This window comes from Puma concolor, chromosome A1 (genome assembly GCF_028749965.1).
Source record: "Puma concolor isolate L17-30 chromosome A1, mPumCon1.1.hap2, whole genome shotgun sequence".
Taxonomy (NCBI): domain Eukaryota; kingdom Metazoa; phylum Chordata; class Mammalia; order Carnivora; family Felidae; genus Puma; species Puma concolor.
The window spans coordinates 224567208-224587773 of NC_141667.1; the positions used below are offsets into that span (position 1 = coordinate 224567208).

A 20566-nucleotide genomic window follows, 5' to 3' on the forward strand; every position below is an offset into this window, starting at 1 on the left:
GATTTCATTATCTATGAGTGTTTGTCACAGGGATGTTGTAGGGGAAAACATCATACTTACGCTAAGCATTACTGCAAATAGATATTCCCATATACCAATACTACTTTGGGTTTTTTGTTCGGCTGGGGTTTTTTTGTTTGTTTTTTGTATTTTGTTTGTGTTTGCTTTTTTAAAAAGTCAGCTTTATTGGGATATAATTTCCATACGGCAAAATTTACGAATGTTAAGAGTACAATTCAAAGGATTTTGACAAGTTTGTAAAATCACGTAACCACCACCAAAATAAAAACATCGAACATTTCCTCTACCCCCAAATGATTCCCTCATACTCCTGCTAATTCTACTTTGAAATCGTATCTGTGAAAATGAGTGCTCAGCCATCCTGGTGAATTGAGTATGTTTCCACTCAGACTTCTGGCCAGTTCCTTTCATACTGCTATCAGAAGGCAATTATTTAGCATGTCTCCAGAGCTCTTGGTTCTGAACTGTCTTGTCAAAGATGTTTGTATAATGAACAGATAGGTCTTGAATCCTGCTGGAGCAGACGGCAGGTTTGTTTATTGTTTAGTATAATAAAGATAATGTCTCCCTCTGGTGTGAAGTTTGGGCGGATTTGTTTACAGCCTATTATAAAAAGTTGGGGTTCTCTAAACATGGGATTCCTCAACTGTGACCCAAACTCACTGACTTTGCCGCATCAGCCCCTGTGAGGTGTGGGAGGCAAGGGGGTGGATGCAAATGTGAAGCTCATGCTGCTTGCTGTCTGTGAATAATACATCTCCACATCTCTGATGTGGGAGTCTCTTGTCTCCTCCAGCTTCTGTGAAATGGTGGCAGTTTAACGTGTCAGCTCACAAGCACAGTAAAATCTCAGATTCCTCACCTCCTTGACACCACTGTTATAATGCCTGTAATTCATATGAAAATACTTCAGGATAAGGAGAGATGTGTCTGTCAGTTAGGGACAGTCACAACCCAGGTGCATCTTCCAGACCAGATACTCAAGGCTGCTGGTACGAGTGTTCTGTTATCTGTATCCCGACCAACACCGGCAGCTTTACTATTCGCACAGCCCTGTCAGAAGTGGATTTTTTTTGGTGGAATTAATATCTTATTAATTAGCATGATGAATGTTAGACATGGATTCTTCTCAGTGAGACTGTGGATTAGCTCCAAGAGTGAAAGGCACTCCTTATCCTTGCTTGAAGGGATGGAAACATCCACCCTGCCTTTAGCCATTATTCTAAGTCCCTGTGATACCCAAACTCTCAAACAACCGACTTTCCATGGGCCCTGACCAATCCACACTAAAATCTTGGCCACAGCACTGGCGCAGGCTCCCCAGGGGTCCTGCTCTGCCAGGCACTAGCTCTTTGGTTTCTGGGACATGAGGCTAGGATTCTCTAGGGTTCCCAGACAGGGAAGGGACGATGGGACACTTGGGGAACTTGGAGAAGTGGCTGTTCACCCACCAGTACAGAGAGGTACATATTTTAGTATTTCTGACAACTGGTACAGGTTCACTGAAGCATGCCCGCTATGCACATAATGCCCTCAGGAATGGCAGCCAAGGCTGGGTCATCCCGAAAAAGCTCAATTTCCAGTCTTTGTTCGGAGAACTTTTGGTTGTTTGTGGCCAAAGGGACCAGAGTCCTGCCCTGGAACGTTGCTCCCGTGGCTCCTTCATGCAAAGTGGTGTTTGCAAACACTTAAAGGATTGAGAGCTAAGATTTAACTAGCTCCCAGGACAGGTCGATGACCTGGTTTGTGCCTTGATTGCTGTTTGTTTAATAAGCGTCTGTCTGTGTAGCAAGCAGGTCTGAGGCTTGCTTTCATCATAACTTGGAAATGAGGTTGTAGGAGAGTGGCTCCCCGATACCGTCCCTCACACTTTTGCAGCAGTGACTGTAATTTACCGGAGGGTCTCAAGGTTGTGCTTGACCAAATTGGATTAGGCTGGTCCGCAGCAGCCACCTTACGCACAAGGAGGGATCGTCCAGGAAAACCTCTTAAACGGAGGACCAGACACCGAGAATATATTCAGAGGCTGCTTGGTGGCTGATGGAAGCATGACAGACAAAGGGAAGAGGAATGATAAAATGCCATCAGAACGGAGTGCAGTACGTCTTCATGTAGGTTTCCTGGAAAATTGGCTGCAGCCGCGGGCTACACAGAGGACAGGCAATTAGAGACAGCCTAGGTACCTTCACACTCTCTTTTGGGGCCATTTATGAGTCAGAGGAGCAGAATCTGAGGTCATTCCAGCCTTTATAAACAGCAATGACAGACAGCTAGAGGATAATCTGTCACCATACGCTGAAGAAAGCCCCGCTGGTCGTCTCAGCCTTCCCCACTCGGAGATCGGATTCTGGGTCGGTTCACAGCGTGAACACAAAGGCCACCAGCATACGTTGTGTATATAGAGCCAATGTGTGTGCCTTATCACCTTCCCAGTGGCGTTCTCTCTAGTGAAACTTTCAGGATGAATTCGGTGCTAAGGGGCAAGGATTCATAACAACAAGCTGGCCAGACAGGACAAAGGGAAAACCATCTTTTACGTGTAAATGGCGCAAATGTGTACATTAGTGAAGTGATTCCCTGGGCCACAGAACAGAGGCCCATTGGATTGGTGTGATCATAAGAATTCAGATGCACTCACCCTACTTTTCTGACACTTGAACTGGGATTTGATTATGCTTCTGGAAGCACCAAGGTAGTTTTATCTTGCCATTGCTTTGTGTCGTGGGAATGCTGTGTAGGCAAAACAGCTTAGCCACCTGTTCCATGGTTATGTGGCTCTTAGTGGAATTCAGGAGGGGATGGTGCAGGACCTTGAGTCAGCGCAGACTTTAAGAGAAAGGCCCCTGAGTGGATCTGATTGGAAGGACGAGCAATGAGCAGGTTTGGTTGGTGTGGCAGGGTCAGGAACACCACTGAGAAAGGAAGTGAAGTGTGAGAGGAAGTGAAGCATGGCACCTGGGCGGCCACAGCCACCAAAATACTGGAACGTGTGTTTCTTAGATCTTTCAGGATCAGTTTCTCTGATTGAACCATCCTACCTGCTTCTCTACCCCCACATAACACTGCCCTTGTTTTGTTATATTGTGACAAAATGTATGTAACATAAAACTGTATCATTTTAACCATTTCTAAGTGTGCAATTCAATGGCATTAAGTAAATTCACGGTGTGGTGCAACCATCATCACTAACCTTTTTCTAACGTTTTCATCATCCTAAACAGCATCTGTGCCCAGTAAACAATAACTCTCCATCATCTTCTTCTGCCAGACCCTAGTAACCACTATTCTACTTTCTCTCTCTATGAATTTCCCTATTCAAAGCACCTCATACACGTGGACTCCTACAATATTTGTTTGTCCTTTTGTGTCTGGCCCTTTTAAACGTGTTTTTAATGTTTATGTATTTGTCTTGAGAAAGAGAGAGAGCACAAGCAGGGGAGGGGCAGAGAGAGGGAAAGAGAGAGAATCCCAAGCAGATTCCGTGCTGTCGGTGCACAGACCGACATGGGGCTCAAACCCACAAACCGTGAGACCATGACCTGAGCTGAGAGCAAGAGTTGCATGCTTAACCAACTGAGCCACCCAGATGCCTCAGGGTCTGGCTTTTTTCACTTAGCATAATGTCTTTAAAGTTCATCCATGTTGTCTAACATGTGCCAGAAGTTCATTCCTTCTTACGGCTGAATAATATTCCATTATACGGACCCACCACATTTTGTCTCTTCATCTAAGCCTGCTCATTTTTTACCTAGTTGTTTTCACACTGGTGATTTATTTATATTGATATGAAATACACCTGTTTCACTGGTTTGTTGGTAAAAGAGGTTGTTGGTTTATCCCCCCCTGCCCCCCCGACCACACACAATTTTACAATTATTTCCTTTGGCGTTGGGAAGTTAACTTTAAAAGCACAGGAAGGTAATGATGTGGTGTACATCCTCATTGCCCAAATAGGACTGGTTTTTTTGTTAAGAATAACCCAGCATCGGGGCGCCTGGGTGGCGCAGTCGGTTAAGCGTCCGACTTCAGCCAGGTCACGATCTCGCGGTCCGTGAGTTCGAGCCCCGCGTCAGGCTCTGGGCTGATGGCTCAGAGCCTGGAGCCTGTTTCCGATTCTGTGTCTCCCTCTCTCTCTCTGCCCCTCCCCCGTTCCTGCTCTGTCTCTCTCTGTCCCAAAAATAAATAAACGTTGAAAAAAAAATTAAAAAAAAAAAAAAAAAAGAATAACCCAGCATCAGCACCCTGCTTTAGATTTGAACCAGGAAATTCAAAGTTATAAACAAAAAGAAAGAATCTCCCTACTGAAGAAAACACATTCAAGAGACCTGGGAAGGTGACTTTGGTCATTGGTGAAATACAGGAGATGACCTATATCAAGGGTGAGCATGTCATGTGACAAGTATGTCCTGTTTGTTTTTTCAGCAAGTTTTATTGAAACACAGCCATGCTCATGTGTTTACTTAGTGTCTACAGCTGTTTTTTTTTATTAAGTTTATTTACTTTGAGAGAGAGAGAGAAAGAGAGAGCAGGGGAGGGGAAGACAGAGAGAATCCCAAGCAGGCTCCCAAGCTGTCAGTGCAGAGCCCAATGTAGGGCTCGAACTCACAAACCGTGAGATCATGACCTGAGCCAAAATCAAGAGTCAGACCCTTAACCGACTGATACCCCCAGGCGCCCCCTCTATGGCTGCTTTTGACCTAAAGTATTTACTCTCTGGCTCTTTTCAGAAAAAGGTTGCCAAGCCTTGCTGTAGATGATCCTTCTCCAGTGTCCCTTGTCTCTAAAATCTGTGATGCTGTGATGTGCTAGGTGGAAGGAGGAGAAGTGAAGGAAGGATAAAGTCACAAGGACACAGAAATGGTCCTTGACAAGGCTCGAAGTGTGAAAAAGCCTCTGTCCTGTTCAGGCTGAATTCCTTACCATAGTCCTGACCCTGCACCCTCCTGACCTGCTGGAGTTGCCAGAGACGGCTTAGATGGCACGGAAAACTCTGGAAAACTCCTGGAGGTTTCTCTTAGCGAGCATATGCTTTGCTTGTGTGAAATCTATATATCAGCTGGAAAAGCCCCTTTCCTCCCGTGGGAAGTGTTGTTTCCCACGTGGACCATACATAACCAGTAGCCTGGAGGCGCTTTGTGGAGGAAGGGGGACCTGTGTCCCTCTGCTGCCTGTGCCCCTCCTGGAGCAGGTGGAGCCAGCGCCCCTGTCCTTCCTCACCGGGACACCTGCGTCCGCACACATACACCGCTCACTTACCGCTTGGCGCTACTTTATGACGAATGCCAGGATGTCCTCTTTATTTCGGCGGGTTTAGTAGGCTGTTTGCTTCGTTGGCTGTGGTCCTCTCTGGTCCGCTGTGGTCGGCAGGAACGGGAGGGGGCTTTGTGCGACAGCGGATGCAACTTGAGGGCAGGGACTCCCCAGATACCCCACTGAGTGCTGTGCCCCGCAGAGCAAGGAGTGCGAATGCGAATGTTTTCGTGAGGCAAATTGCACAATAAAAATTGTCATCAGTTCTCATTTTGCATGCCGTAGGACCCACGTATTTATTGGGTTCTTGCTCTTTGTATGTACAAGCATGAAAGTCTCCCAGTCATTTGACATATGTATGTGTGTGTGTGTGTAATTTATATTTTTATATATACGCGGGTATAGGTATACATTCATGTATATAGACACAGTTAAATTTTTATATTTGTTTAATTTTGATTTTGAAATGAGCTCAGATTTATAGAAAAGTCACAAGGGGCGCCTGGGTGGCTCAGTCGGTTGAGGTCATGATCTCACGGTTCGTGAGTTGAAGCACCGCATAGGGCTCTGTGCTGACAGCTCAGAGCCGGGAGCCTGCTTCTGATAATGTGTCTCCCTCTCTCCTCTGCCCTTCCCCTGCTCTTTCTCTCTCTCTGCCAAAAATAAATAAGGGGAAGGGCAGAGAGAGAGGGAGACACAGAATCTGAAGCAGGCTCCGGGCTCTGAGCTGTCAGCACAGAGCCCGACGCGGGGCTCGAACTCACAGACTGTGAGGTCATGACCTAAGCTGAAGTCGAACACTTGACCGACTGAGCCATGCAGGCGTGCCCTTATCTCTACATTTTTTACCCAGTGACAAGTTGGGGCATTCTCTTCTCCTTCCAGACACAGGAGGACAGAAGGTATCATTTTAACCACTTGTTCCATTGAACGTTTGAATTAAAGCTTTTGTATGTTTTAGGCCAAAGGCTTAAAACTTGTTTCTTTTTTTACTAGTGACACCTTTGTTCAGTAAGTTCACAAAAGAACAAATAGGGGCGCCTGGGTGGCGCAGTCGGTTAAGCGTCCGACTTCAGCCAGGTCACGATCTCGCGGTCCGTGAGTTCGAGCCCCGCGTCAGGCTCTGGGCTGATGGCTCGGCGGCGCCTGGAGCCTGTTTCCGATTCCGTGTCTCCCTCTCTCTCTGCCCCTCCCCCGTTCATGCTCTGTCTCTCTCTGTCCCAAAAATAAATAAACGTTGGAAAAAAAAAAAATTAAAAAAAAAAAAAGAACAAATAGATTCCTTTTGTTCTTGTTTTTTCTAAATGCATATGCAGACAAGGTGGTGTGAATATGAAGAGACATGAAGGAGTTTATTCAAGAAGATAAGGCCTATCAAACTTGCATGCGTGATATTTAAGAGGACAAAAGCTTGTGTCTCTCTGATCCTTCCACCTCCCAGCCCTCATTATTTATAAAGCAAAAAAGATGAAGTCAAAAATATCTACTTCTTTGCTACACAAGCTTTTCATTTGTATCTTAACATGGTGAAAAGTTTTTTTTTTTTTTAATTTTTTTTATGTTTATTCAGTTTTTGAGAGGCAGAAGCAGGCTCCCTGTGTCAGCGCAGAGCCTGATACAGGGCTCGAACTTGAACCGTGAGATCGTGAGTTGAGCTGAAGTCTGCCGCTTAGCCAGCTGAGCCACCCAGGTGCCCCAATATGGTGAAAATGTTAAAATATCACAGAGGAAAGATAATCCACCTTGATAAATGAAGTCAGTCGTCTCATTACATCTGGACCCAGGCAGTCACGGCCACAAGGCTGGGAGCTTAGCAGCGACCTAGTGAAGAAAGAAACACGCTAGGGACGAGTGGGGCTCAGGTTCAAATGCAGAGCACAGGAAGGCCAAGGACCCGTGGAGTTTTGTGTCAGGTGGCGTCGGCGAGAGGGCAGGACTGCCTGAGCCACTGCGCTTTGTGTCGCGCTTGAACAACGCTGTACAGTGGGGGGGACTGTGGCCAAATCTCTGGGTGGGTCTGAGGAAGCATGACGGCTCCCGACCAACCGCTGAGCATTTACAAGCAGACAGTAGCCCGAGAAGGATCCGGAGTGTGCCCAGGGCTTAGACAGAGTCAGGGGAGGGTCAAAACACCTGGCCTGGGGGCATGTTCATGGTCAGGTTCACACCGAGGAAGAATCAGTTGTCTGAATTCATCAAGCAAGCTTACTGGACCCCAGCTCCCCACATTCTCTAGAAGGGATGGTGTTGCCACAAGAGTGCTGGTTTAGTTCCATCGCCTCAGGAGTTGGATGCTAATTCAGCCAGCGGCAGGCCTTTAATAACTAGAACTGCCGTGCAAGGTGGACACAGAGACGTGGAGTCTTCTAAGAAGACCCATCAATTCAAAGGAGGAAAATATGTTCCATCTCTCCTTGGCATGGAAGTTCTAGCAGAGACAAGTGCTGTCTAACAAATGCGAGAAGTAACTGGACTAGCTCATCCTAATACATTCTCTGAGCACTGGAGAAATTTCTAGAATCAGTTTGACCCAAGTCCACGTTGAAGTTTTATCATTTATTTGAGATACTAGGCAAGTTACTTACCTTGCATGTAAGTCAGTTTTTTCATCTTCACAAAGGGAATCACGTGGGGAAAATATAAACAGATTTGCTTCTCTCCTTCCTGGGAAACGGTGGAGGCAAAAACAATTAAGTGCGTTGCCACTTGTAAACTGTGCAGTGCACGCCTCACAGTCTATATACATAAACAGCTGTTAATATAATGAGTAATTTCATGTTTCTGTTCTCAACACAGATACAGTGTCTGATACTCATTCATGCCACGGACATAGATCAGTCGTCTGCTGTGGTCCAGGCGTTTTACTGAGCACCAAGATTCCAAGGTAGAGCAGACGGACACAGTGGTGCATAGTAGGCTCTGAAATGTTGATGGGCCCGATTATGAAAAAGGCAGAGGTTAAACTACAATTTCCTCAAAAGGCGAAAAGATCTGTGGAATTCCGTGGTTACTCGTAAGGCTGGATTCGTTGTACTTTCTCTTCTGTCTCTATTACTAACAAGAGCTGCACCACGAACTGACTTGAGCCTCCCCCCAAAACTCGGCCACACCTCTCCTACCCCGTCTCCTCTTCCAGGCCGCCCTGGAGTGCCGCCACAGCATCTTTTTCCGTTGAGTTGGCAGGTGGCTGTGGTTTGCTGCTTTCTGTCCCATTAACCTCTATTTTATCTGTCAAGAAGAGTATTCCCCATTGTCGAAAGCAGCAATTTGCCAACCAAGCAAGCTTACAGTCCTGTTTGATGGAGCATCACAGAGAGCAGAAGGGAAAGTTTAAACAGATTTGCTTCTCTAATTTCCTGAAAGGATCACAGACAAAACTTGCCCTCTAGTAAAATGCTTTTTGTGTGCATTATAATAACAAGCCTTTATTGGCATGACAGGGGAAGAGAGAGGCCATGGAAGAATGGTCCCGAATTTCCTGGTTTCATTTAGTCCTGTTACTACTCATGGACTACCATATTGTCTAAAACATATAAACTTTCCTGATAGCCTAATGTACTCAAAAAGACTTTTCCCTCTTACTATTGTAAAGCATGGTGCTAATTTGTTATTATGGAGCATGTGGGTTTAAACAATGGAATCAGGCTCACAGAGGAAAAAAATCTACTTTTTCTTTTCCTTTGGAGAAGTTCAAGGTACAGTGTGTCTACTGTGCTGTTGGAAAATCACAGAACTCTCCCGAACTCTGGATGTTTTGTATTTATATTTATGTTCCATGAAAAAATTCCCTCTTCTGTCTGGTCGATTTCATCCAGCTGAACTTCTAAGAAACATACGTGTAATATATACGAGGGATGGCTTCAAAATAATGCAAGTGATGTGAGTGATCCCTGAGAATTGGTCTTATCTAGAACATAAACCTTCTTAGACCAAAGACCCTTTCTATCTTGTTCGCTGCTGGGTCTCCAGCTTGTATAACGTTGCACATATGATAGGTGCTCAAGATTTACTGGTTAATGTTGAACACCATACAGTTCCATCTACCGGTACAGATGAAATTTCTGGAGAAGTTTTTAGGCTTCAAGCTCTCAAACTCTGGAAGTAGTTACCCCCATTCCCATCTCTTGCTTACACCCAAGATGGCACTCATTTCGCTCTTGAACTATCCTTTAACAAGACCTCAGTCTGCCTACATTTCTCCATTTCCCATCCCCCTAGTGCAAGTACACTCTTTCCTGGCCTCCCGCATTTCCACCTGGCTTGCTCCCGCATTTCCACCTGGCTTGCTCCCGCTCTTCCTCTTCCAGGTCGCAGCATAAATTTCATTTCTGACTTAGGGTTCTCCTACACTGACCACACTCTATTGAGCTCCCTTGTGATTTGCTCTCTTAGCATCCTGAACTTCTTTTCATCAAAGCACGTATCACAATTATCATTACATAATTATCTCCGTAATTATTGTTTAGTACTTCCTTGCCTAGACAATAGCTCCTTGGTAGCAGGGACTGTATCCACCTTGTTTCCAGTAAGATCTCCAGCACCCAGTGACCCTCAGTCAGAGTAGGAGACTATTATTATAATAGTCCTATACTATTATTAATAAGTATTTGTTGAATTGATGAGGAATTGAGGGAGAATTGAGGGAAAGAGGAAGAATGGGAAGAAAGGAATCAAGGAGTAAGGAATCAGGGATTTGATGGCTTAGTGTTTCTTTAGATTTGCTTAAATCCTATTGACACATCTTGATTTTACCAGATTGATTCCTACCATTTCCTGCTTCTCAAAAGATGTGTGTGTGTGTGTGTGTGTGTGTGTGTGTGTGTGTGTGTGTGTATGCTTTTGTATATTCTTTTGAGGGTAGTTTGATGGGCTGGCTGTATTTCTGAATAATCCAAACTATCAGAATAAATCCATATTGATTTAATGGTTCTGTATTTTATGAATTACTTGGTAATTGAAAATTACTTGGTAAATGAAAGTCTTCATATCTGAAATAGAAGAATATTTTCTTTCAAATCACACTGAACATTAGTTGCTTATTTTGGATCTGAGCCAGTTGCTGAATTTAAATCACAAAATATATAGATTACACACATATGTCTATACATATGAGTAATTAGTGGCAATATCTGATGACATTCTCAAACATTTTTTTCCTATGGTACACTTTTTAAATAACTTTATTTAGTTTCCTTCCTATTTTCTTTTTTTTTTTAATGTTTACTTATTTATTTTGAGAGAGAGAGAGTTGGGGAGGGAGAGAGAGAGAGAGAGAGAGAGAGAGAGAGAGAGAGAGATTCCCAAGTAGGCTCCAAGCTGCCAGCACAGAGCTCTACACAGGGCTCAATCCCACAAACTGTGAGATCATGACCTGAGCTGAAATCAAAAGTCAGACACTCAAATGACTGAGCCACCCAGGTGGCCCTCTTTGTATTTTCATCTGTTAGCTGGCTTGATGAGCTGACTACATGTTTTATGACACAAACAAGAAGAGATCCAGAATCATAACAATTACTGGAAATGATACATATGCACGTGCAAGACATGGAGTTGGATTTGCCCCCCGGAAGACAGTAGTGTGGGGTGATGGGTGATGCCAAAGACTTTATCCTGGCTGTGGGTCTTTCAGGTGATGGCAAGGCTCCGGTGTGTTGTTAGGTGGGTAGGGTGGTTAAGCCTCTGACAGCGGAAACCTCACAGACCTTTACCATGAAACCAAAAAAGCAAGAAAGATTTTGTTCACTTGCTCTTGTCTCAGATCAGGTTTCCCAGAGCAGATGCTGAGATGAGGATTCTTATTCGAAGAAACCAGTAAAAGAATGGGAAGTCACATAGTGAAGGGGTAAACACCAGGCAAGAGTGCGATTTCAGGTGAGGTCCCAGCCTCAGCCTCAACTCACTGGGACTCTAGAACATTCGTTCCACTGTAGAATTTGTCCCACCTGGAGGCAAGAAAGCTGGCTTCCATACTCCTGCGCCAGTCAGACATTGGCCACTTGCCACACCAGGGGGCACTTAAGCTCTCTGAGAGTTGGGGCGCTGTGGCATCAGGCTCATGGGTCCTCTGAAGAGGGTCGAAGGGTAAACTGTTAGGAGTAGTGCACAATCAGAAGCTAAGGATGAGACCCCAGGACCAGCGAAGGGGTCTAAAGGCATTGGGCGGAATATCTACACCATCTGCTACCAGCCTTGCCAGTGAAGAGCCCCTAAAGTTCAAACCCCTGCTATTCTATTAACTCCCCTGGAGAAAAAAAATATATACTCTCTCTCTCCTGGGTCCTCAGTAGTCAATTCTTTAGGCTTCTTTTTCATCTTTATTTAATACACATGACTACTGTCACATGGACTATTTTCAAAGAATTGCCCTCACCGGTTACTTTCTCTGGAATGATTGTCCAATAATTAATAAAGAATCATGTACTCTGCTCTTCATGTTAGGTCATGGAACTGTGTGTAGGTCAATACCTATTTATTAATGAACAATGGATTATGTTCCACGTTATGAGCCCGAGACTGAATGGATTGCCCACAAATTTTGCTGACTTCTTGAAAGGTTGTAAAGCACTTGCCATCTCTTAGCTACCCATTAATTCTCCCTCCTAGATTTATTTAATCCAGCTGAAGAATAATTCAAAATGGAAATTATTCCCAAGATTTACAAATGGAGATTATTCCCCAGCCACATTCATGGATGGTTATCAGAAAATTTGGCCCATGAAGGGGACTCTGCTACCCTTGAAAAATACTTATCCTACATATCATTATTAATGGAGCTCATTGTGCCAGTGAGACCTACCCCGAGGTAGAGATGTGATCTTTCAGGATCTATTATCCTGTTAAGTTTAACACACTCTGTATGAGGCTATAAATGCTATAAAGTTGGTTTGGGAACGTCTCTCCAAAAGTTCCGTGCCAAAGCAGGACTAGAGTTATTCTTGTAATAAAATCCCAGATTTACTCTGTTTTTCGGGGACTAAGCTGTTTGCCTACTTTGCTTCCTTTCTTTGTTTTTCTTTTACCTTGCCTTTCATTCAACGTTTACTTAGTGAGTGACTATTACGAGCCAGGCACTGTTTTGGGGATAGAGTAGAGAAGAAAATATACAGAAGTCTCCCATAATTGAAACTCTTATTCTAGTGGAAGAGACTGAAGTTAAACTCTCTCTCTCTCTCTCTCTCTCTCTCTCTCTCACACACACACACACACACACACACACACACGCACACACACACACATGCACACACACGCACGGTAGTTACAAACCATAGTAAGTGCTACAGAGGAAATAAAGTGAGGTAAAGGAACAGAGACTTTGATGAAGCAGGTGGGGGGTGGGACATATCTTTACAGAAATGCCATTTCAGAAGGAGCCAGCTCTCTAATCATCTGAAGTAGAACTTTCTGGGTAGAAGGAATAATGAACGTGAAGCACCAAGCCAGCAACAAGCCTGATGAGGTCCAGAGAAGGCAGCCAGTGTGTCCAGAAGGAAGACAGAGGGAAGTTGGTCATGAGTTTTGAGAAGTAGGCAGATACCAGCTCATGCAAGGTCTCACAGGCCATTGGAAGGAGACTAGATGCTTGACAATCCTTTAGAAAATTTCAAGTAAGTCAGTGTCTTAACACGATTCATTTTTAAAAAGATAGTTGCCTGCTTTGCTGTTGGTGATAGCGTAAGCAGAAGCAGGGAGACAGGAAAACAGTGATGGCAGGTAGGACTGTGTGGGGATGCTGCAGGCATTTGAGTGGTAATACAGAGGATAAATTTTGGAGAGAGGCAAAGGACTTGCCACTCATTAACGGCGAGTCTTCGGGCAGGTTAGTGCATTTTTCTTGACTTTACTTTTCCCATCTGAATGTACCTATCACATCATGTTCTTATGAGGATTAAATGCATTAATATGTACTCCATGTAAAGCTCTTCTAATAATTTGGAGCAAGTAGTAATCATGCATGTAATACATGTTCACTATTTTTAACTTGTTACTTTTATTAGATATATAAAGGGAGAGAAATCAAGGATGACACATAGATTGAAGACTGAACATAGCCTATCGTCTGTGTACGTAGGTGGTATGTGCTTGAGATGTGGAGGCCCTCAATTTAATTTTGCTACTATTGCCTTGTGGTGACCACAGGCCAATGACTCACTTAGCTTTGATTGACCTCAGCGTCTTATTTTTTAAATTTTTTTCTTAATGTTTATTTATTTTTGAGAGATTGAGACAGAGTGTGAGCATTGGAGGGGCAGAGACAGAGGGAGACACAGAATCCTAAGCAAGCTTCAGGCTCTGAACTGTCAGCATGGAGCCTGACGCAGGGCTCGAACTCACGAACCATGAGATCATGACTTGAGTTGAAGCCATACGCTTAACCCACTGAGCTACTCAGGCACCCCACCTGACCTCAGCTTCTTATCCGTAAATGGGGTACATGCTAACTATCCCTCTAGTAAACTTCAATGAAGATATGAAGTCAGATTGCATGCTACACTTAACAGTCTTTGAATTTTTCAATAGAAAAGTTATTAATGAACAAGATAAAAATGACTCACTTGTAAAAAAAGGATATGATTTTCAATCTATGGTTTATGTGTTCAGTGACTGAAATTTAAGTATCTCAGTGTATGTGTTTGTATCTAACGTAATATATAAATGATAACAAAAGAAAAGGGAGAAGATAAGATCATAAAACTGGCTAAAAGAAAGATTAAAATTAGAGCAGAAAAAGACAATTGTTCAATGAAAGATATAGAAGCCTTCCATACTGTCCAGACAAAAAGAATAACTTGAATGCTGTAAAACAAAATATGGGGGAAGAGAGGATTAATGAATGCAGAAACCTGTTTTATTAATTCAAATAGGATATTTTGGGTGAATGGCTTCTTATTCTTAGGACATGAAAGCCAAGTTTGAGTCCTGGTTCTGAAGGGCATATTGGTTGCTTTAAAGTTTTGGCATGTATGGATAAAGCTGCTAAAAACATCCATGTGCAGATTTTTGAGTGGACGTAAATTTTTGGTTCCTTTGGGTAAATAGTAAGTAGTGTGATTGCTGAATTGTACGGTGAGAGTATGTTTAGTTTTATCGTTTAATAAGAAGTCACCAAACTGTCTTCTTAAGTGTTCTAAAGTGGCTGTACCATTTTGTGTTCCCACACCAATGTGTGAGAGTTCTTGTTCCACATCCTCACTAGCCTTTGGTGGTGTCAGTGTTCCAGATTTTGGCTAGTCTTGTAAGTATGAGGTGATATCTTGCTGTTTGATGCTTTTTAAAGTTTATTTACTTATTTGAGGGGGAGAGGGGGCAGAGGGAGAGAGGGAGAGAGTCCCAAGCAGGCTCTGTGATGCCAGCGCAGAGCCTGATGCAGGGCTTGGTCTCAGAAACGGTGAGATCGTGACCTGAGAGCCAAAATCAAGAGTCAGGTGCTTATTAACCAACTGAGCCACCCAGGTCCTCCAGGAGTTTTGTAGTTCTATGTGTTACATTTAGGTCTGTTATCTAGTTTTAGCTAATTTTTGTGAAGGCTGTAGGGTCCATGTCTTTTTTTTTGCACGTGAATGTCCAGATATTCGAGCACCATTTATCGAAAAGACTCTCTTTGCTTCATTTTATTGCCTCTGCTTCTTTGTTAAATATCAGTTAATTATATCTATGTGAGTCTATTTCTGACCTGTCTACTCTGTTCCATTGCTCTATTTGTCTGTTCTTTCACCAATACCACACTGTTTTGATTACTGGAGATTTATGATAAGTCTTAAAGTTGAGTAGTGCCAGTCCTCTAACTGTGTCGAACGTGTTTGAAATTTGTTCAATATTATGTTGGCTATTCTGAGTCTTTTGCCTTTCCATATAAACTTTAGAATAAGTTTGTCAATATCCCCAAAATAACTTTCTGAGATTTTTTTTTAATAGGATTGCATTGAACCTACAGACCAAATTGGCAGGACTGACATCTTGTTACTGTCAAGTCTTCCTGTTCATGGACATGGAATATTTCTCCATTTACTTAGTTCTTTGGTTTTGTTCATCAAATCAATTTTGTAGATTTCCTCATATAGATTGTGTACATACTTTATTAGATTTATACCTAATTATTTTACTTTGGGCGTGCTAATGTAAATGGTGTTATCTTTTAAATTCCAAATTTTACTTATTCATTGCTGGTATATGGGAAGTGATTGACTTTTACATATAACCCTTGTATCCTGCAACGTTGATATAATCCCTTATTAGTTCCAGGAGTGGTTTTTTGTTTGTTTGTTTGTTTGGTTGGTTGGTTGGTTGGTTGATTTTTGTGGATTCTTTCACATTTGCTATAGAGACAATCGTGCCGTCTACAAAGACAGTTTTTTTTTTCTTCCTTCCCAATCTGTATACCGTTTATTTCCTTTTCCTGCCTTATTGCAGTAGCTACATCCTTTAGTGAAATGTTGAAAAGGAGTGGTGAGAAGGGACATCCTTGCCTTGTGGGAAAGGCACAACACAGTATGTTGGAGTAGCCTTTCTCTGACATCTCTTTTACCCTGAAGGTATTCATAAATTATTGGACTTTGCTACTGAAGTTTAACGATAATCATATCTAAGCAGTTTCATCAAGATCACTGAAATGGCAACCACTTGAAATTCTGAATTTCTTACAAGCCTAATGAAAATCAATCTAAAAATAGAAAGCTATATGTTTCTCGCCATTAAGTATGATATTAGCAATAAATGTTTTAGATGTTCTTTGACAAGTTGAGAAAGTTTCCCTGTATTCCTAGTGTATTGAGAATTTTTTTTTAATCATGACTGGATGTTGTATTTTTGTTAAATTTTTTTTTTTGCACCTACTGATATGTTCATGTGATTTTTTTCTTTTAGTTTTTTGATGTGATACATGATATTAATTGACTTTTGAATGCTGAACCAGCCTTTTATATTTGGGATAAATCACACTTGGTGGTTGTATGATTCTTTTCATACATTGCTGAATTAGATTTGCTAATATTTTGTTGAGAAATTTTGTATCTCTGTCTGTGCGAAATAATGATTTGTAGTTTCTTGTAATTTTTGCACAATTTTGGTGTTAGGGCAATAATGGTCTCATAGAATGTTAGTGAATTCTGCTCTAACTTTTATTTATTTTCTTCTGCTTACTTTGAGTTTAATTTGCTCTTCTTTTTCTAGTTTCCTAAGGCAGAAACTTCTATTATTGATTTTAGATCATTCTTCTTCTCTAATATATGCTTTTGATACTCTACATTTCCCTCTAAGTACTGTTTTCATTGCATTCTATAAATTTTCATAAGTTGTGTTTTCATTTTCATTTATCTCAAACTATTTTTAAATTTCTTTTGAGATTTTTTTTCTCTGGCCCTGTGTTATTTGGAAGTGTGATGTTTAATCTCCACAGTGATCTGTCATTGATTTCTAGTTTAATTCCATTGTGGTCTAAGAGTAGACAATGTATGTGTATCTTTTCTTTTTTTTTTCAGTTTATTTATTTTGAGAGAGAGAGAGAGAGAGAGAGAGAAAGCACGAGTGGGGGAGGAGCAGAGAGAGGAGAGAGTGAGAATCCCAAGCAGGCTCCACACCAGCAATGCAGAGCCCAGTGCGAGGCTTGAACTCACAAACTGTGAAATCATGACTAGAGCCAAAGTCAGACACTTAACCAACTAAGCTACCCAGGTGCTCCAATTTCTATTCTTTTAAATGTTTAAAGGTATATAGTATGGCACAGAATCTTAGTGAATCTTCCATAGGACCTTGATAAGAATGTATATTTGGGGCACCTGAGTGGCTCAGTCGGTTGAGCATCCGACTTCGGCTCAGGTCATGATCTCAAGGCTCGTGAGTTTGAGCCCCGTGTCGGGCTCTGGGCTGACGGCTCAGATCCTGGAGCCTGCTTCAGATTCTGGGTCTCTCTCCCTCTCTGCCCCTCTCCCACTCATGCTGTCTCTCTCTTGTCTCTCAAAAATAAAAAGAAACATTAAAAAAATTTTTTTAAAAAGGAATGTGTGGGGCGCCTGGGTGGCGCAGTCGGTTAAGCGTCTGACTTCAGCCAGGTCACGATCTCGCGGTCCCCGAGTTCGAGCCCCGCGTCAGGCTCTGGGCTGATGGCTCGGAGCCTGGAGCCTGTTTCCGATTCTGTGTCTCCCTCTCTCTCTGCCCCTCCCCCGTTCATGCTCTGTCTCTCTCTGTCCCAAAAATAAATAAATGTTGAAAAAGAAAAAATTAAAAAAAAAAAAAAAAGGAATGTGTATTCTGCTGTTGTTGGTTAGAGTGGTCTGTAGATGTCAATTATATTCCATTGATTGATATCAACTATGTCCTTTCAGATTCTTTCTGCCTGCTGGATCTGTCAATTTCCAATACAGGGGTGTTGAAGTCTCCAACTACGATAATGGGCTTACCTATTTCTCCTTGAAACCTGTCCGTTTTTGTGTCATGTAATTTGACGCTCTGTTGCTAGGCACACGCGCATTACAGATTGTTATGTCTTCTTGGAAAATTCGCTCCTTTATCATTATGTAATGCCTTCTCTCTACGTGATAACTTTTCTTGCTTTGAAGGCTGCTCTCTGAAACGCAGACAGCCACTCCCGGTTTCTTTTCCTAATTCTGCTTTTAGTATTGTGAGTGTGCTGTTAGTACTGTTAGGACCAATCCAACGCTGAGAGATCAGGGCCCATTTGAAGTCTTTCCATCGTGTTCTCATTTATATGGCATCTTGATTTCTTTTTTTTTTTTTCAACGTTTATTTATTTTTGGGACAGAGAGAGACAGAGCATGAACGGGGGAGGGGCAGAGAGAGAGGGAGACACAGAATCGGAAACAGGCTCCAGGCTCTGAGCCATGAGCCCAGAGCCTGACGCGGGGCTCGAACTCGGGGACCGCGAGATCGTGACCTGGCTGAAGTCGGACGCTTAACCGACTGCGCCACCCAGGCGCCCCGGCATCTTGATTTTAAAATGAGTATCGACCCCAGAAGAATCCGGGAGTTTTTGTTCTTCAATTCAAAAGGTAGAGTGCAAGTCCGTCCTATATAAACAGCAGTATTCACTTCAGCATCACCCACCCTTCAAATGGATCCCTTCCTCAGAGCGGCCTCTCTGCAGACGGACTGTATTCACATTTTGACTTTTCTCATTGTATGTATGGGTTTGGATGATTTCAGTTAGAACTGATACTTTCTCCCATCCCAATTGCTGTCATTCTTCCTTTCCTTCAGCCCGAAGTGTGGGTATTATTGGCGGAAGAGAACAGGCTTCTGGCTTCTTCGCTAGCAGGAGGCACGGGCCTGAGGCCTTTCTGAAACGCGCACAACCGTTCTGGCTTTCTTGAGTCTTGAGAGACCTTTCAGCCCTTGTTATTCCATTTGAGCGAGCATACCACGTTTCTAATGGGTGTTTCCGTTTTACTTCAGTGCACCAGGGACAAAGGGGCTGGGGGAAATAACACAGCCTCCTGTAAAACCGTCCTGATCTGTGCCTGCTTTCTGTCCCCCTCCTGTGTCCCTAGGTAAGTGTGAGATCGGCTGGGCGTACTATTGCACGGGAGCGGGTGCTGCTTCTGCCATGCTGCTGTGCACATGGCTGGCCTGCTTCTCGGGCAAGAAACAGAAGCAGTACCCCTACTGAGACGGAGCCACCAAGCGCAAAGAGAGGAGAAGACAGGCCGAAGGGGCCCGGAGAGACTGAAATGTCCAGCTACCTTCGAAAGGTGGAGTAGTGGTTCTCATCCATACAGTGCTTATGAAATGAAACCCAGTGGAATGATTAACATTATGTGACGTCAAAGGGTGGTGCAAGATTTGCAAAAGAAACGGAGAACCTGGAATCACACAGAAAAATGGACCAAAGGCTAAAAATATTGCAGGGTGTTGAGTGTTTCTATTCCACAGAGTATCATTAATGTAGATCACATACACACACAGAACAAACCTATATATGCAAACAAGAGTTTGGGTGGGGTTTTTTTTTTTTGTTTTGGGTTTTTTTTTTTTTTTTTTTTTTTTGGTAAGATGAGGACTCAGAGAATCAAAAGGGCTAGTAGAAACAGTATTGTGTTGGGAAGCAGGGTAACCCACAGACGTTCCCTGTAGGTCATGGCGCTTCTGAAAGCACACACAGACATACACATCCACACACACACCCACGCCCAAACCTACACATTGTTGCACAGACTGTATGGGAGGTTGAGTCGTGCATTACTCCTCTGTTTCCTTTTTAATACACCCTTAAAATGCAGTATTATCACTTTATAAAGCATACACGAAACCTAATAAATGGACCAATAAGCCACTCTATCAGTATTTTATATATCCTGCATAACCTCTTTGTGCCCTCAACCTGTTTTCAGTGTTTATACAGACCTTTAGAGTTAAGCCTTTGTATTTCAATATTATTCAAAAATATGCAAGATTTCTTTGTCTGAGTAGCTTCTGCAATGATGTTCTTATGAAGTAAAGGGGCAACTTCCTATCCACTGTAGGAGAGAATTCAGTTGAAGGCATGAGCATAATGAGAGACATTTTCCAGTCATTAGATCTTGTTTTCTTTTGTCCATTATTGTACTGTGCTGTACCACGTTTATTTCAATATTCATTTTGTATAAAAAAATTTTTAAGTGCTATTTTGTTGGTATTTGGAAAACTCTGTGAATAAATTCTCTTTGATCAATAGTTAAATGAGTCATGGAGTGTTCATGCAGTTACTGAGTTTGCTTCTGTAATTTTCTAAATATAGCCTTTCAACTCCAACAGTCCCATAAATTTTCCTTTTCCTTCTAAGGCCTCCCGTTCGTTCTCTCACTAATCACCCAACCGGGCATTGTTCTAGGCACACAGCATATTAAAGGTGACTAAGGGTTCCTGCTTTCCACTTAAATTTGTGCAGCTAGAATCCTAACTACACTTTAAATCACGACCAAATTCTCACGAGAGAAGACTTTCAAGTCTATTTTGGATTGACTTTGAGAACATGGACAGTATTTGGCCATGGTTTAGAGCAACGAGAGCCAGGCGGGAGGTCTGGGCCACCAGGCTCCAGGATGACGTCAGAGTCATGACAGGCAGCCTGTGACTTGCTGCTACTCCACCTTCAACACGGTGCTGTGTTTCTTTGGTACCTCTGTGCCGGGGACAGTTTTACACCACTCCCTTTTAGCGTTCTTGGCCATTTGAGACGATGAGGTCACGTGTCTGCTCTCAGCATAAAGCCTTGACTAAAGAGAAGGATATGGACCTTTTCGTCACCCCACAACAGAACCAACACTTTCAGGAGTAAAGATTGCATCCTAGATCATGGATATATTAT

The 20566-nt window shown here is 42.9% G+C and overlaps 1 protein-coding gene across 2 annotated transcripts in view; it reads left to right on the top strand.

The window, feature by feature from the left end:
* The window catches only part of LHFPL6 (LHFPL tetraspan subfamily member 6), a 248011-nt gene extending 228079 nt beyond the window's left edge, over positions 1 to 19932 (top strand). For both annotated transcript variants that reach the window (XM_086713125.1, XM_086713132.1), the window contains one exon: positions 18771 to 19932. In XM_086713125.1, the coding sequence (XP_086569251.1) occupies positions 18771 to 18889 (119 nt within the window). In that variant the 3' untranslated portion in view covers positions 18890 to 19932. The remainder of the gene's footprint in view (positions 1 to 18770) is intronic.
* The last annotated feature ends 634 nt before the right edge of the window (positions 19933 to 20566 follow it).